The sequence below is a fragment of the Mastigoproctus giganteus genome, chromosome 1 (genome assembly GCF_048544385.1).
Source record: "Mastigoproctus giganteus isolate SK-2022 chromosome 1, ASM4854438v1, whole genome shotgun sequence".
Classification (NCBI taxonomy): domain Eukaryota; kingdom Metazoa; phylum Arthropoda; class Arachnida; order Uropygi; family Thelyphonidae; genus Mastigoproctus; species Mastigoproctus giganteus.
In genome coordinates this window covers 199,252,926-199,270,557 of record NC_143575.1, presented here as the reverse complement: position 1 = coordinate 199,270,557, position 17,632 = coordinate 199,252,926, and the positions used below count along the sequence as shown (strand labels likewise).

At 38.1% G+C, this 17,632-nt stretch overlaps 1 protein-coding gene across 3 annotated transcripts in view; it reads right to left on the bottom strand.

The window, feature by feature from the left end:
- Positions 1-17,632, bottom strand: part of LOC150091441 (popeye domain-containing protein 1-like) — a 100,972-nt gene that overhangs the window by 19,900 nt on the left and 63,440 nt on the right. For 2 of the 3 annotated variants that reach the window (XM_090383940.1, XM_090383930.1), the window contains exons 2-3: positions 8,320-8,919; positions 1,503-1,611 (exon numbers count right to left, since the gene is read on the bottom strand). In XM_090383940.1, the coding sequence (XP_090240066.1) occupies positions 1,503-1,611; positions 8,320-8,780 (570 nt within the window). In that variant the 5' untranslated portion in view covers positions 8,781-8,919. The remainder of the gene's footprint in view (positions 1-1,502; positions 1,612-8,319; positions 8,920-17,632) is intronic. The other variant, XM_090383950.1, reaches the window with a different exon arrangement.

The window sequence follows — 17,632 nt, the reverse complement described above, 5'->3', positions numbered from 1 at the left end:
GGTTTTTGTACTATACAAAAAGTGGGATCATTTTGGTAGAGAGATGGATCGTTTCTCATGTACATTTTTAAGCCTTGGAAATTTGTAAGCTGGATATAATATTAGTTTGGGGAGGAGGCTGGGAAAATTTTCTAAGGACGGAGTCCGAGCGAAATGACAGTGATATACTAGCTGATTACTTCTTATTTGTTCAAAACCACATGATCGACTTGGAGAATCAAATTATAAAAATAAAATCTGTTTATACGCCCGGAAGACCACACGGTCAGAAGAGTTCATAAGATTCAAAGAATACCAAAAACAGCGCCGTATTTAGCAGTCACGGGAACGAACCCCTGTCACTCATGACGAAGATTTTAGCAAGACCAAGTTTCGACCTTTTGCCTTTTCTATGAATGAAGGTCAACAGAAAGCGCGGTTTTGAATCCTATCACGGTTCCAGTTTAGCCTTCAGGTTTATTTAATCAGTAAATTCCCTTTCCCGTTTGCATGCTTTTTTTTTTTTTTCATCTTTCATTTATATCGCTTCGTTCAATTTTTCTTTCAGAAGAATCCAAGGAATAGTTAGAAAAAAAGCCTATGTTTGGAGTTGACCACACACAGCAGAATTAATGCACATGAAACACTTTCATCAATCATACTACTCGCTCAAAAATAGTCATGTTTATAATATCGTGATTAACGATGTCAATTGCAAGTGAATTGCAAACTCATCAATTACTTAATTTCGTATTTAAAAATTAATTCATTAAATTATGGTTAATATCATAAATTCGATTTCTGCTTGAAACTTTTCGAATGATATATGATTTATCATCTTTGTAGATGCAAAACTCAATGCCGATATTATGAACAGACGTTGTACAATGGCTTTGATGATGTATAATAGATTCCTGGGGAACGAAAGATATTTCGGCACCAAATAAAAATATCAAGGTTTGCCTTAAATGGAAATCAACTTGCATTTAATAACTACATTCCAATGCTATTAAAGTAAACATGAATTAGTTATTTAAACTCTCCAGTGACGATTACCTTATGCAACCGCTGTCGAAAGCGAACGGTCCTTTCACTTTCTATTAATGAGTTCTTGTCAGTGACTGTTCTTGGGATTAATTTCCGTGAGGAAGCTTCTGAATGTCAGAATATTTCGGACCAATGCTGAATTCGCTCACCGATGGGATGGGATGGGATGAGGAGTGGGTCAGGAGAAGAAGCAGTTGGCTGCTATCTCCAAATACGCAAGATTTTGCTAACGCATTAATCGCGCTTGTGAGAAAATATATTCTGCTACACACCCTAGGATTCAGCGCTGCTTTCAACATTTATCGTAGTGGCCTGCGGAGTTTTGTCATGAGATGTAATCCCAGGAATCTAGGACAAAGCAATCCTTTTTCCTTCGGCTTACTAATTATAGTTTTTTTTAAAGGAAAAAAAAAGGTTACAGTGAACAAAGCAACTGTGACATTTGAATTTTTGACAACTTTTTGGAAAGCACTTACCTGAAAGCATTTGTCGTTGTTATTTGCAGAAGACTCCCACTCAGGAGAATCGATGAACTCATTAGGAAAAAGGTAATGAAGGAGAACGTCTTCGCACGTAGCTTTCATTCTAGAACAGAATTTTATTTTAAAAATTAAAACAGTGAAAATAAGACAAACCTCATAACATATGCATTTGAAATATTAGCACTTAACACTCCTGGATAGGGAAAAACTACACACGACCCTCTTTTTTTTATTTTATTTTCTATTTTTTTTTTAATGAATCGTGAAATATCCGTAAGCATGTTATTTTTATTATCTTTATTTCCCATATGGGATACCCGGCTGAAGCCTTTGACAGTTGGGATGGGGGGGGGGGGTTGTATATACATACTTTACCTTTATTATACAAATTTAATATTTACGAAAGTTAACATTTAAAGTTAATACGAGTATTTATTCATTCTTAAAAGACTTGGCTATAATAATTAGTACTGTTACATTAAAAGCGCATTTAAGATTTTTACGTAAGCAATTCAATATTTAACCATATTTAATATTAATCCAATATTAGGAATACAATATTGAGTGGCGAAACTACCATACCGCCTAGTGGGGGAAGGACTTGGCTGGTTTTGCATGGTTGTTGAATATTACGTGGGGAGGGGGCGATCGGTATATCGCCCCCTCCCGATAAACAAAAGACGGATACAGAATCTGAAATGTTTTTTTTTTTTTTTTTTTTTCAAATCTTGTAATAGCATAACGCATCCTGAAAAAGCATAATAAAAAGTAAAGTAAATAAAATAAAGTATTTGGAGTATTTGACCAGATAAAACAGTACAAGGTTTAGGCATTTACCTTAATTACAATTTTTGGATTAACTATAAACTGAAAATGCTCGGCACACTGCCTATCTTTATAAAGAAATATGTTACACAAAATATGAAAAACATAAAAAAGTAAAATATAATAGGAAGCTATAAAGAGAAAAAAATATATGAACATCGCAGCACAAAACAAGAACAATTAAAAACACTGGCAGGGAAGTAAATCAAAATAAGGATTCTGATCAAACAGATGTGAAACATTGTTGGAGCTCAAAAACACAGCATGGTACACGTTGGAGAAGTGGATGGCTGGTGCTATCGTTTAGTAATGTGGCACAGTTTACGCCACAAGATTTGGATGGAGTTATTCCAGTTGAGCAGATGCGATCCACTCTAGGAGAATGCAATGGCATTTGTAATCGGTAGTCATTTTTTGCAGATTAATTCCAAGACGCGTCAGTTCCTGTATTTTAGGGTGTGGGAAAGGTAGGAAACGATTGCAAAGTTTCAGACGGTTGTATTTCGGGATTAGTGTGGGATCACACCTCAAGGATGGCGGAGGGTTGTGGCAATGACAGAAATCCCGGATATTCGGGGTATTTATTACTCCTGTGAACATTTTTACCGTAGTTATTAAATGTCTGATATCAATTAATTTTGAGAGCCTGGACACAATTAGCTGCTCAGCCATGTCAGTGGTTTTCAATTGAGGAGGTCGGCGATGCTTATTTGTGGCGCATTGTAGGGTCCAGTATTCAGATGCGAACACCAATTTTTGAAGAGAGGGCGAAGCAGATGCCCAAATTTCAACAGCGCATAAAATAATCGGATAAACAGCGGTTTGTAGATATCTGGCCTCAGCTGCGGCATCTTTGGCATGGAGTAAGTGGTTTTGCTCTGAAGCGTAAGGTGATAAATCGCTTCTAGAGGTATTCTCTGTGTATACGTCAAATCTCAGTTTAAGATCAAAATAGACACAGAAGTCGTTATGGTTGGTAACCACTGGGATGAGATTGCCACAAACTGATGGTTGAATGACTCTTGGTCGCTGTTCGAGGGAATAAATCATTATTGCAGATTTAGAAGGGCTAAGGTTTAAAACAAAAATATACACACGTCGAAAAAGCGGATAATTACAGAGAGAAGCAGATAATTACAAGTTTTACTTTCAGAAAGCATTAAAACCTCATTTTAACATCTCAGAGAAGACCAAATTATTTTTCGCTCTGATAGTTCAATGTAATGAAAATGGCATATATTAGCTATGGAATGCGCAAATGGTTTGTGTTTGATTTAAATCAAATAGTTTGATTTAAATGGTTTGTATTTTTAAAATAAGATGCAACGCCCCCATTGTTCAAGCAGTATTACGTTACGCGAAATGTTCCACAGAACCGTACACCATCTTTTTACATTACAGTAATGTTTTACGAAACTGTTCTATACGTACTAGTAACGTATAATTTCAGTTTAAGATTTATTACAGTTAGGTTTAATTTTTTGTCTGCATAGAATTTATACTATTCTACCGTTTGGTTTATGCGAAATTTATTAGTAATTTATTTATTTTTTTAAATTTAAACTTAACTTCTTATAAATGCATAATTTATTATCTCGTGTTGTCTTAGTCAGATTTGTTCTTTAAAAATTTTTACATAAAAATTCGCACATAAAAATCTTTATCTAATTATCAATGAGAAAGATGATAATGTAGGATATCTGCGATACCTACAACAATACTTTGAAATAATTTTCAGCAATATTCATTAGAACTGAATGATCCATGCATCACAAACTTTGCCAAAATGGTATTTTAATATTAATATTATAATGGCTAAATGATGCCAGGATGTGGGCTTTTTCTACATCTTCAAAAAGAAAAATAATAATCTATCATTTATACCTTCCACATCTCCAAAATGTGCCTATCCATTTCAGCTTTGAACTTTGCCAAAATATCCAACTCCACCGCTGTTGCAGGCAATTTATTCCAATCTACAACACGCTGCCCAAAAATAAACTTCATGAGATCCAGCCTTTGTTACTCCCAAGAATTTTTTACTGGTGTCCACTGGTGCCTCTGCCAATGAAAATACACTTCCCCCCCCATTCATTTTACTGATTCCATTCATAGGTTTATATACGTGTACCAGGTCTGCCTTAAGATGTCTTGTTGCCAAGTTTTGCAGTCCGCACTTCATTGTATATAAATTTAGGAGCATCAGCGACTAAGGCCACATTGATCCGTTTTTTGTTGCCTGCAAATTACGTGTATTGTGAGGTAGATTTTCTACTTGCTGGATGAAACCCCCGAGTTTCCGAGAGGGAAAAAAAATCATGCTACCCTCCTGAGACCGACTAACTCAGCCAAGTTGTGAAAAAGGCCCATAAAAATTCCTCATGTCATCGACCGGACTCAAACTCAGGTCTTTTCCACCAGGTGCGAAGAGGACAACGATCAACCAACGAGGGTTGGATGCCCCTTAAGTGACATCACGTGTCCGTACCATGCGATATAAAGCGAATAAGCAAGTAAGTATGCTGTATGAGCGCAATCGAGAATGTACAAGACGAAAGTTTTAAATGACTTTCAACGGGTCATGATAGTCGGTACCAATATCAGTATTTCGGAGAGTACAACCCTCCACGGGATTTCAGGTATATGACTTTGTCTCGGGTATATCGACATTGGTCTAATATCCAAATACCATCCAGCCAACGATAATCCTATGGTTGTAAACAGCTCGTTGATGCGAGAGGCCAACAAGACTTGTGCAAAGTCATGTTGCCCACCCAGTACAACACTGATAACCATTTCAGAATGCACAACTCATCGTACTTTTTCATGGATAGGGTTATCTCAACTGACGACAGACCGAGTTCCGCAAATAACAAGTGATTTTTTTTTTTTTTTGATTTGGTAGTTGTTGGCGCATCGGCTTCTGTGGCCATATTGCACCTCCTAAGGTTTTTTTGTAGTACTTTGATCCAAGCCCGAGGCGGGAATCGAACCCGCGACCTTTGGGTTACCGGGCAGGTACTTTACCCACTCGGCTAGCCCGGTCGGCTTAAATAACAAGTACAGGATACAGTGGGCTCACGAACACCAACACTGGAGAATTACAGAAACTTTGCCTGACCTGACGAATCTCGGTTCCTGCTGTTTCAAGCTGATAGGAGGACTAGAATATGGCGAAAATTGCAGGAGCAGATGGGGCCATCCCGCGAGGTAATAATGCTGGCTGGAGGTAGCGGCTTAATGGTGAGAGGAATGTTTTTAAAGTAAACATTGGGCCCTCTTGATAGCAGTGGAGCAGCATTTAGATGTCATCTGGAAACAGTTTCCAACCAGAAGCATCCCTTCATAGCTGCAGTGTATCTATCTGCATCATAAATATTAGTTATATAGCACAATCTGGATTAAACTGCAATACGAGGAAAACAAATTGTGATTTTTGTTAACAAAATCTAATTTTAGACTTATGCATTAGTATACTGGTGTGCAAAACTTAAGGAACAACACTATTTCTAAAGGTTACAACCACAAAATATTTACTTAAGGTACTCTTTACTCATGAGAGTAGATTCAGTCTCAGCAGCTAATCTGGCGAGAGGTTGGCACACGGTATCACCCCGCAAACATCACTGGAAGGAATCGATATGGCGGTAGAGGTGTTCTCGTCTGGAGAGGCGTTATCTTGGATGGACGTACACAACTCCAAATACTGTAAGGCGGTACTGTAACCGGTGCCCGCTACTGTACTGAGGTAATCCTTCGCCATGTGCGTCTGTTCCGAGGTGCCATTGGCCCCGAGTTCGTGTTTATGAATGTTAACGCCACACCCCATCGCACTGCACCTGTTGATATGCTTTTGGTAAGCGAGGACATTGTTAGTATGGATTAGCCTGCCCGTTCCGGCGATCTAAATCCAATCGAACACATATGGGACGCTCTCTTGAGACGCCTAGCGGCACGTCCACATCCACCAGAAAATGTTCACCAGCTGAAGATGGCGCTGACAGAGGAATGGACAATGTTACCGTAACAACTTATCAACAACATTGTTCTAAGTAAGCACAGGCGGTCCAAAGCCTACATCGACATTAGGGATGGCCATATCTCCTACTGAGGACTGCCTCTTCCCTTTGTTCCATCTTTGGCAGTGATGCATCTGTATCATGGCAGCCAGTGCTATGTTTCCATTTTTGAATAAAGTTCCTCTGTAGCGTTTTGTTTCCGTTGTTGTGGCGGTGTTGTTTCCTTCATCATTTCTGTACCTTGTGAGGTTCCTTTGGTATGCTTTTCCCATATCCAGGCACTCCTATGAGAAGCTATAGGTGAAAACCTGACTGGTCCTTAAATTTTGCACACCAGTGTAATAGCACAGTATTTTCTGTAACGCATATAAAAAAAGTTTTGGGTATTATCCTGAATGTAAACTATAATTTCTATAACACTATAAATCGGTTCACAAGCAAGCATTAACTTTCTCCAATTTGAAATTTGATATTTTTAAAAGATCATTACAAATACATTGAGATACGTTAACTTTCATAAATTGTTCATAAGTTGAGATACATTAACTTTCATAAATTGTACTAATTCCATCCAACAAATGCCTCTCAAATAAGGTACATCTAGTAATGCTAACATTTACTACACTGAAAGGATCGAATTCGTGGGGTTCCTGGGTAACGCGACCCTGTCGCCCCTCTCGCTAGTGGACGAACCCACCGCTTGGCAGGTACACTGCATTCATGTAGACGGTAATTCGATGACAGCATGGATAATCGTTGTGAGTTAACCGACTTTGAAAGAGGGATGATAGTGGGTGCCCGACGCATGGGTCACTATCGCAGAGGTGGTACAGAAATTGCACTATCCTCGTTTAACAGTGTCGGGAATAACATCCCATCGTGGACAGCGCTGTGGGCGGAGAAATGTGGTGATGAACGTGGTCATCGACGTCTGTCTCGCATTGTTTCAGCCAACCGGAGAGCAACAGTGGCACAAATCACTGCCGACTTCAACGAGGGAGATGCCAGAAACGTCTCCACCAAGACCATCTGGCGATTATTAGCCGCAATAGGTTATGGGAACCGTCGACCCACCAGAGACTAACACCACGAAACGGGACTCTACGCCTCAACTGGGCGAAAGAACATCGGCACTGGACCTTGGATGATTGGAGACGGGTCTCCTGGTCCGATGAGTCCGGTTTCCAGCTATTTCGATCGCGAACGGGAGGGTGCGTATCTGGCGGAAACCACACAAAGCTATGTCATGTCAAAACAAGGAACTGTTCAGGCAGGTGGACGGTCTGGGTCGTGTTCAACTGGCACACGTTGGGACCTCTGGTACGTCTAAACGCATTTCTGAACGGAGCAGGTTACGTGTCCATCCATGCAGATTGTCTGCAACCCTTCGTGGTCATCGTCCACCCACAGGGCAATGGACTCTTCTAGCAGGACAATGCGCCTCCCCACGGAGCCGTGGTGACTAGAACATGGTTCAAAGAGCATTCCGCAGATTTTACCACCATGCCCTCCCCGTTCACACCAGACATGAACCCCATGGAGCACCTTTGGGATGCTGTGGAAAGATCCATTCGAGCTTTGGATCCTCAACCCAAGAATGCGACGGAATTATGGACAGCGGTGCAGCAAGCATGGATGGAAATACCTGTGGAACGCTTTCGACCAGTGGATTCGAAGCCTCGCCGTGTGACTGCCCTTATCCGGGCGAAATGTGGGCCTACCCGTTACTAGGTAGGTATCCCATAATTTCTATCCACTCAGTGTACTTCAGTGGAATAATGGATTTTAAATTAAAAAAAAAACTTAAAACCAAATTTTTTATAATTAAGCTAAAGTTTGCACAATAGTTAACATGTACGCCTACAGTATACGTATAATTCCTGAATATATCATTTTTTTTTTTTTTTTCAATTTCATTACTAAACCTTTTATTCACACCACTTTGATATCAAGCTACGGATTCGTACTTGCCACGCAAAAGTATAGAAAGTCTCTCATCTGTAGAACTGGCACCTTCCAAGGCATAGTGTTCTCCTTTCTGAAGAGAGAAAACCTCAGCGCCTACCGTGAGGTCCTTGAAGTCCTTTTTGCTGACTTTCAGAGGTAAAAACATTTTCTTGTATAGGTCCTTCAGCTTGGAGTCTATTCGTGGAGGTAAGTTTTTGTAAATAAGATACAGAGAATGGCAACAGTTAGTAAGAAGAAAGATGAAATTCCATCCCAATATGTCAGGTGCACATATCTCCACCCCGGCCCAGACTGCGATCATCAAGAAGCCTGTCGCCAACAGACTGCGGAGTAACAAGACGCTGAGATGAAATCTGTGAGGCACCAGAAAGGCAAGAGCGAAGCACAGGTTTGCGCTGTGGAATAGCACGCTATGGGATTCTTCCCAGTCGGTGCAAAAACGCCCGGTCCTGTTACGCATGACCCTGGAAGGCTGTAAGGCAGGTCATGTGGTGGATGGTTTCCTTCTGGGTGATGTAGAGCTACCGCTGTGTCCATTTCGCTCTCATCTTACTGCCATTTATGGGTGTGGACGGGTGAAGGCCAAGCACTTCAGAACCCTATAAAAGAGAAAAATAACAAGATTGAGTTCTGGAATTTTAATTTTTATTCGAAATACTGAATTAATAATAAAAAAAGTCAATTTGTTCAATGCAATGAAATTAGATAGTTATAGTTTTGATTACTTTTATGTTAAAATTCTGAACAGCGAACCTCAATCAGCAGATATGAAAAATTTTGTAGGTGATTAGGCTCTTCAGGAAACTTAGAGATAAAGTTTCCTGAAAAAGTTGGGCACGTGTTCGTTATTAATAGAAAATTCAATATATGTACTTGGAACTGTAGAGGGGAGAAGTGGACATCACATTAGGATTCAGTTTGTCACAAATAACAGTTATTTTGAGGAAGATACGTGTAGGTTGTTACTAGGGGTTTCGACTGCCCACATGCAATCCCCTCCAGATCCCCAGTACCAACCTCTATGACAACCACAGATGAACTGAGCATGAAGGTAGCCGCCTCAAACAAGAACCACTGGATCCAGGATAGTAAACTTGGCACCCTACTATTGGTCAATAGATTTAATCCCATAATGTAACTGTTGACAGCACCTCTTGCCATGGAGGCGCCTCCGTAGCCAGGTGGGCAGGAGCAGCAGTGCGTTGCACACGCTTCTTGATTAGACCGGGGTTCGAGCCCGTGAGCCACCAAATACGGAGGTGGGGAAAGGTCAGGGAATGACCACCGCATATCCCAGGAGCAATATGGCCTTAGTTGCTAATGCTCCTAAAAACCAAATAACAACAACAACCTCTTGCCAGTATGCACAAGCTTGGTAGCATCGGCAAGCAGGAGTCTGACAGCAGAGAAGAATTTAATTTTTATGTATACATCTCCGTAAGTGTTTACATCAATCTATAGTACAACCCTAATGTAATTTTAACCTAAAATTCACAATTATGTTCTAAAATTGTAACTATGTTTTCCCCTCCTAACAACTAATGTGTGGTCTGATGATAGGCGGGTCATGCAATTAAACGATGAATAGACACAATTTGGCCTCAGTTGCCCTTGTGTCTTTAAACCCAATAACAACAACTGATGATAGGCAGCGGTAAGTTGCCTGAAATGTCACCTTAAATATATAGTGGTTTGGGCTATATAAGCTTAATAAACGTATTATTAATTTCACGTGGTGGAAGACTGGTTACTACAACAATTATTTTTCATGGAAAACAACCACGTAACGTCCTTACATAACTAAGTAACGTACAGTTTTAAAATTTTCGAAACAGCTGTTGTGGCACGCAGTCAGCATACTTAAATGTAGGAATATATGTGGTCGATTAACATTCGGGCATGCGCACTCAGTTTCTGAGAATCGCGAATGTGTGTACTCTGTCACAGCGCAATATCTTCATAATTCACGTTGTAATTTGAACAAGCAAATATCAAGTTTCGCACGTCTAAGGTTGGTTGTTGGCCTTTTTTATGGAGCAAAAATGACTAGATTATAATGCGCCATGACAGTCACGTATAAAGAAGTCTTTTCCACGCGCACACGTAACTGGTATTTGCTCTTTGTTTAGATCGTAGTATGCAAAAACAATTCCTCCAATGCTCACCACCCCATCCCACCCTCCCTTGCAATCTCCACAATGTGACCGAGGGCGTCAACTCTAACCATTCAGGGACTGAGTATAATATTCATGTCCCCGTCAACGCACATAAGATGCGCACTTGCACTACATCCCTCGACGGTTCTTTCAAAAGCCAGAACTTTGACTGTAATAAATAAATACAAGTTGAGGTACGCAATACGTTACATTTCAGACGCGTCAGCAAATTGTAACAATTCATGATTTATAACAAAAAAGAACAAAAATCGACGAATGTTATTCGCGAACCGAGTACATTTAGTTTGTGCGCATCTGCCATATTGCTTATTCATTTCTCTAATCAGTGCACGGCGCCAATCCAGTACTTTAGCTATAATATACGGTATATGGATATGTAATATGGAGGGGGAAAAGTAATTTCCAGATTATTGGTCCGATTTTAATGAAATTTGGAATGGCTCGGCAAATCTATCTAAACAGCCAAATATAAAATTTTAGGAATATCTATACAGAGGAGACAGTTATTACATGCGGACGGACAGACAAACGGATGGACTTGGTGAGGATAATTGGCGCTTTATGTATATTCTAAATCGCTTAAAAATACAATATTAACAGAATGTTAATACAGTATTGTATTTTTAAATCTACCATATAGAGCAAAATTGTAGGTTTGACACAAAGGTGTCCTGATCAATCACATTCAAATGCCTTGTTGACTGGAAGTCAACAAGGCATTTGAAGTCCCTAAACCTTTCCGCAAGAAACCAGGGCACGGAAGCCCCATGAAACAGGAAATTCAGGTATTTTAATTGAAAAGGGATAAAATCAGGGAGTTAGATAAACTCTGACACTATCTGGTGCATGTATTCTAACTTCGATTAGACGTTAATTGAAGTTAGCAGTCAGTACTTCTAAAATTCCTTTTAAGTAAAGATTTCGTGTTCTGCTTAAATTAATATTATGACAAGTTCACGCAACAAAATAAAATGCAAATGTTTGTAAAAAAGTTAATGTTTTATCAATGATAAAACATTAACTTTTATTACTAAAGATCTGAATTACAAAAATTTCCTATATACTGATTTAAAATGCTATAAGATAGCCAATAAAACGGCTTTTGGCTCTCCACTTGCGAAAATTTCACGAGTTCGACTGCTCACTTTAAAAATAAATACATTCCTGTTAATATTAACTATTTTTTTTTTTTTTTTTTTCAAATAGATGTTTGTTAACCACGTCACAATGATGCGCATGCCTTGAATAAATATTAATATTAGTGACTTTCTGAAAAGCAGGGTCAACATTTTCTGCACTTATTTTGCTAAAACTTCAGAAAATCTAATTTCTGAGCTTTTATTAACAGGACAGTTGTGGAGGGAAGAGTGAAGCACGTACATAATATCTGGTTGCTATATTTGAGACAAAAATATTTGATTTCATTAGGTCTATGATTAAAAATTGCTGCGGGGAGAAAACTTGAACAGATAGTGCGTGATCATTAGCAATGACTCTTACAACAAATACTCTTCTTTACTCAATGTATTCATGTGTATTTTTCAGTACAAACTGCAAGCTTCATGAATTCGTTACTTTGTTGTTACAACGGCATCATCATACCGTACGTTGCGTGTCTTACAATCATAATGAATACGATTCCGATTTACAATGGTTTTAGTTCTAGAAAATAGTTGTGATGGATGTCTCGTTAGATAACTGTTGGGCATTCATACAGTCTTCAATGCCGATACTTTAAACACCTTTGGTATACTGTATTTTCATTGCAAGTTTTTTTACATCCGATTCTCCAGTGCGTAAATAAGCCCTACTACTATTTCAGCGGGCTGAATATGCAGTTCAGCCCGCTGAAATAGTAGTAGAAGAAAAACTGCTTTAGAAATAAGAACGTCACTGGAAGATGTCTGCACAGAGAACAAATCTAGTATACTATAAAGCCTTTTAGTTTCTCTATCGAGACAATTTGTTCCCATGGGAACCTTGACGTATTTTTAACTCAGTATGAAATTGACGTCGGGTGATGGATTTATTTGGGGATCTGTAAAGATACAAGACTCGCTGCGTGTTTCGGCGAACGTCGCACCTGCTGGAAGTCCCACCTTCAGCCAGAGAGATGCGTGCTAACAGAATTAACGACCTGCAGCCACCTGCCTTTGTAGAATCATTGCACTTCGAACAAATAATGTCGTATACAAAGGACGACCACGAATAGATCACTCTGAGACGGATGACCACCGTAATGAAATAGGTAGACGGTTCAAGCAGGCTAAAAGCCCATTTAAGAAACTGCAGAACCTCGTTTGTTCGTAGTGACGCTGACTTTTTTTCTTCTGCTTCAAGCACAATACGTCAGATTTTAAATTATGAGAAAAGGAAAACAAATTGCTGTTTCACTAGACATTTCAGTTTACCATAGGTTACACCACGAATTCTTAGGAAAGCATACCTGCAGAGCCTTAAACTCTCCCATTAATGAAATGGATTATTTGAAAATCAAATCAAAACCACTTTCTTTGGTGGATTTCTCTTAACATTAAGGAAGATAATCCTTTCGTAAATTTACTTAAAATGAAAATGGCTGCACATAAGTATTTTGTGGCTCCAAACCACAAAGTAACACAGCCATTATGAATCTGCTGGTTGGTTGGTTAAAAATGATTAAATTAAAGGATTTTAGGATTAAGTGATTAAAGAATTTTAGACGCATCAGCAACTTAGACCATATTGCGCCATATACTGTATATTGTCTGTAAATTGCGTGTGTTTTGTGGTCAATTTACGTTAGGTGGACGAAAACCAGAGTTTCCGGGAGGAAAAACTATGCTACCCTCGCCTAAGACCGACTAACTCAGCCACGTTTATAAAAAAGATCCATAAGAATTCCTTCCATCATTGACGGGATTTGAACTCAGGTCTTTTCCACACGGTGAGGAAGGACGGCGATTCTACCATCTGTTTTACCTACGAGGGCATTAATCTATAGATGCGCAACTGTTTTATCACGGTGTATATCTTACATTACCTTCCCCTTCCTGTGCGTGCGCACCACTTTTATACTATTGAAATGTGTTGGGCTTGCTAAGTGTAGAATGACCGTTTGCTCGTGGCCACTTTGCTCCATGAATAATTGAGTCAATTAAGAGCATCTACTTCTGCCAAATAAATTTGTGTTATTTGCATTACCGAAACCTAGCTTTCCGATGAATGAGTATTTCCCACCTTAGTCGGATAAACGTACCTTCTAGGTCTGGTAAAAAGAGTGGAAGAATTTAATTAATTACTTTCAGACACGACATTAATGAAGTGGTCAAATCCCACCTTGTGTCATGTGGATCTTGTATTTAACAATAATTAATTTTTATCTTCCCTCATGCTCCTAGACCGATACTATCACCAATTTCTAGCATGGTTTACTTTAAATGCTAATTTAAGAGTTTATTGCTCTGTTTGGAGACTTTGATCTTCTTAGCAGAGAAGTTCGTGCTGCTGGGACTGATATACTGGAAATTGGCTTAGTTCAGATTGTTGATATTAATACTAAGGATACAAAGATTCTTGAATTTAATTTTGCTTCTCTTCTGTATGAATCTCGTTTTCTGTCAGATAACATTCATGTCGCTTATGAATTTCCAATAAATAGAATCCAAGCTACTTCTAGTTCATCTCATTTAGAAAATTATTATAAAAAGTTTGTTACCAAATTCTTGAACTTTTCTGTTGCTTTTTAATTGCTTAGTATTTGTCCCTGGAATTGAATGACTGATTGTTCTACTGAGCTCCTTCAGCTGTTCACTGCATAGCGATCATGTATTGTTCTGTATTCTTCGTTTCACCTTTCTAAAATCCCAGAAGTCTCAAAATTTATAGTGAAATAAGAACTAAGTGTTTCATTTAAACTTAAAATTATTTAGGGAAAAAAGAGAGAACCTTCATTTCAAAGTTGTCCCAACTTTAACTCTGCTAGAGCTGCTTTTCCGCCTTAACAAACCAAAATTGACTTGTGTCCAAGCATACTTCACAAATACAAAAAAAAAAAAAAAAAAAAAGTATTTTTTCCATCTGCGAGGCATGCTCAATATATAAAACCTAATGATCTTACATTGGTTAATTTTTATTATTTGTGAGTTTTAGAAACAGTTGTTTGTGCCAGTTTACCTGAATTCCCTTTAGATCCTGCTTTCCAACTTCCCATATCCTGTTTCTTTTTCTGCAGATGAAATTACAAAAAGCTAATAAATGATCTCCCTCCGTTGAATATTGTTTGTCGTGAAATCATTCATAATTATAAAATTAAATTCTCTGGTGTGTATATCTTTGTCTTCTGTTTTTAATAGATTTCTTAAAGAGATATTTTTTCTAACTCTTAGCTCTCTTATGTCTATCCTGCTCCTAAAATTGAAAATCTCAACCCTGCCTAAGTACCTTCGAAATCGCAATTTCATCTTCCTTACCCAAATTGCTTAAAAAAAAAAAAAAAAAAAAAAAACACTACTATTCTAACAAATTCTTTCTTAATTTCTCTCATATTCGTTCACTATGATGGCAAAATAAATATTTCCATAGTGGCCAACTTGCTGGAACTCCCCCCCCCCCCATTTGCTTGCTTTTAATCTAAATGGGCAGTTTTATTTAGTCGGAATTAAAGGGAATATTTTATCCGGCTTTCTCTTTTGAATTGCACATTGCTTCTCTCATATGGTAATTAGGCTCTAACTAGAAATGTTTCTACAGACATTCCTCAGGGTGGTTGGTTTCTCTGCCCTTCTCATCTTCGATTTACCGCTGTTAGTAATCGATGCCGCTCTAATTTTTATGCCGATGACTTAAAAATCTAGTAAATTTCTGGGAACAGCGATGAGGCTGCAATTAACGATATTAAACAATCTTTCTCTTTCGAAAGTTAAAGATAATTTTTCTAAGTTTGGACTCTGTATTAATGTAAAATCGCATTTCCTTCTCTAAAACCATCTTCAAATGGCTGTGTCCTTCTCTCTGGTCAATAATGGCCTGGCACATCCCTCCTAAAAAAACAAAGACCAGGAAAAATCCTAAATTAGTTTTTCTAGCGAATCGCATTAAGCTTAGACTATGTTTCCTGGTCCCTCCTTGGCATTAATAAATCAATAAGAGAGTCTGATCCATTTATATAATGTGTAACTGCCTACAGAGACGAATTTATTAAATTTCATTTTGTATTGTGGTTTTTTCAATACCCTGAAAAGCGCCTAAGTGCGTTATAGTGCTTTTTTTAAAGAGTACTGTCATTGTTGTTCAACTGCTCTCCACCTGAACGTGTTCCATATAACATTGAAGCAATTTGTCTCTCATATTATAATTGTTTCGGGTATACTGTTTGTAGCCTTTCTAAATTTTTATTCATGCATGTATGATTGAGCCAAGTAAATGGTATTATAATTCTATAATACCACTTCACATGGCTCGATTGTAATGGTATTAATTCTATAAAGAAAGCCCCACTGGATTTGTTCCCCGAAGGCACAGAAGATTGGAAGTACCCTTATATACCTTTGACTTACAATAAACGTCTTATTTATTTCATCTTATTCGTAGATGAAATTTTGACCAAATTAATATCCATCAGTACTTCAGTGGTAGTTTCTCTTAAACTACGCTACCTGATAGAACTTCGCAAATAAGTGTTCCCCTTCCATAAGAATTTGGAAACATCCGGATTCAATTCCATAATGTTAAATATTTTACTGGAATTGAAGTGAGGCTGAGTTAATTGGTCTTAAATAGGTATAGTGGTTTCTTGACCTAAGTTTCATTAAAACTTAGGCTAGTTCTAAGCCACCTATTTTTATTACAAAAAAATGTTACCCTCTTCCCTGGCATCATAGTCCCCCAGAAAAAGCAATCAGAAGGCATTTTCATTCCAGCGATTACCTGCAATGTTCTTTATTCTACCCTTCAATATTGAAATACAGTTTATTTATTACTAAATAGTAAAACGCCAAAACGAGCATTCAGGTTAATAACAGAAGACTCACGATCGTCCTTCGGAACGCATAAAAGGATGACATTTCAATGCTGTTTGTGATTCTATTTAATATCAAATAGTCAAGTTCAACGTAGTGACTAGTGATATGCATGCAGTCGCGAAACTGCCGGGTCCACCATCGCGGGAGACGGATGGGCTAGCAGGACCAAGCAGCTGGTTTGACAACGTTGCTAAAGAGCAGGGGAGGACCTTCGTGAATGTTGCGGATGGGCCCAGAATTTGTATTTTCCGCTACTATCTGCATGGAACAACATTCGTCTGTACGTTCTTTTAACTTCACAAAGACAGTAAGTACATAACAACATACAAAATGTACTCACTTCTAATAATAGTATAGTATGTAATAATCGAATATTGTATATCAATGTTAGTTTGTGCGCTTATTAGTTCAATGAAATTCATGTACAATATACTGCAATTAACGATTCTATTCTATAATTAGGCTCTTCAGGACTCTTCGAGAACCTAGTATAGGTTCTCTTTAGGCTCTTCGAGAACCTAGTATAGTGTAGGTTATTTATAACACCCTAACACTATACTAGGTTCTCGTTAATGCCAAAAGTAAGAACCGAGAATTTAGTAGCGTCTTTCAACAGAATCTTTTCATAAAACAAAAAGGGCAATATTACAAAATTTATGTATATAATTAGAGGCCAAGGATCACATTAAAATTATCTTTATTTAACTTTTAAGAGTATTCTTTGTGTCATTATCTCTTTTCATAGCTAAATCGGTTGCGTTATATTGATTAATACCGTTCATTCTGGACTTATAATAATACAATATGGTATGATTGGTTTCCACGACAATACATTTTGAATTCCGAAATGTTTTTAAAACTTTGTTTTGATTAAACTTTCGTGTTTAATGTTAATGCGCCATGGGGGAAAAGTTAAGCTGTAACAATTTTAACCAGAAAATTCTCCCCTGTATTTTAATCTTTCCATCCTCTTGGATTCTCCTTCACTCTTTGATGGATTTCGGAATAATTAATGATAGTCAAGTTGCATTTCATCCCTCAAAAATATTGATATGATTAACTCAAATACCCTGTTATGGCATAATATAGTGACCAAAATTAAAACGTCGGTCAATCTATTATTTAGAAACAGA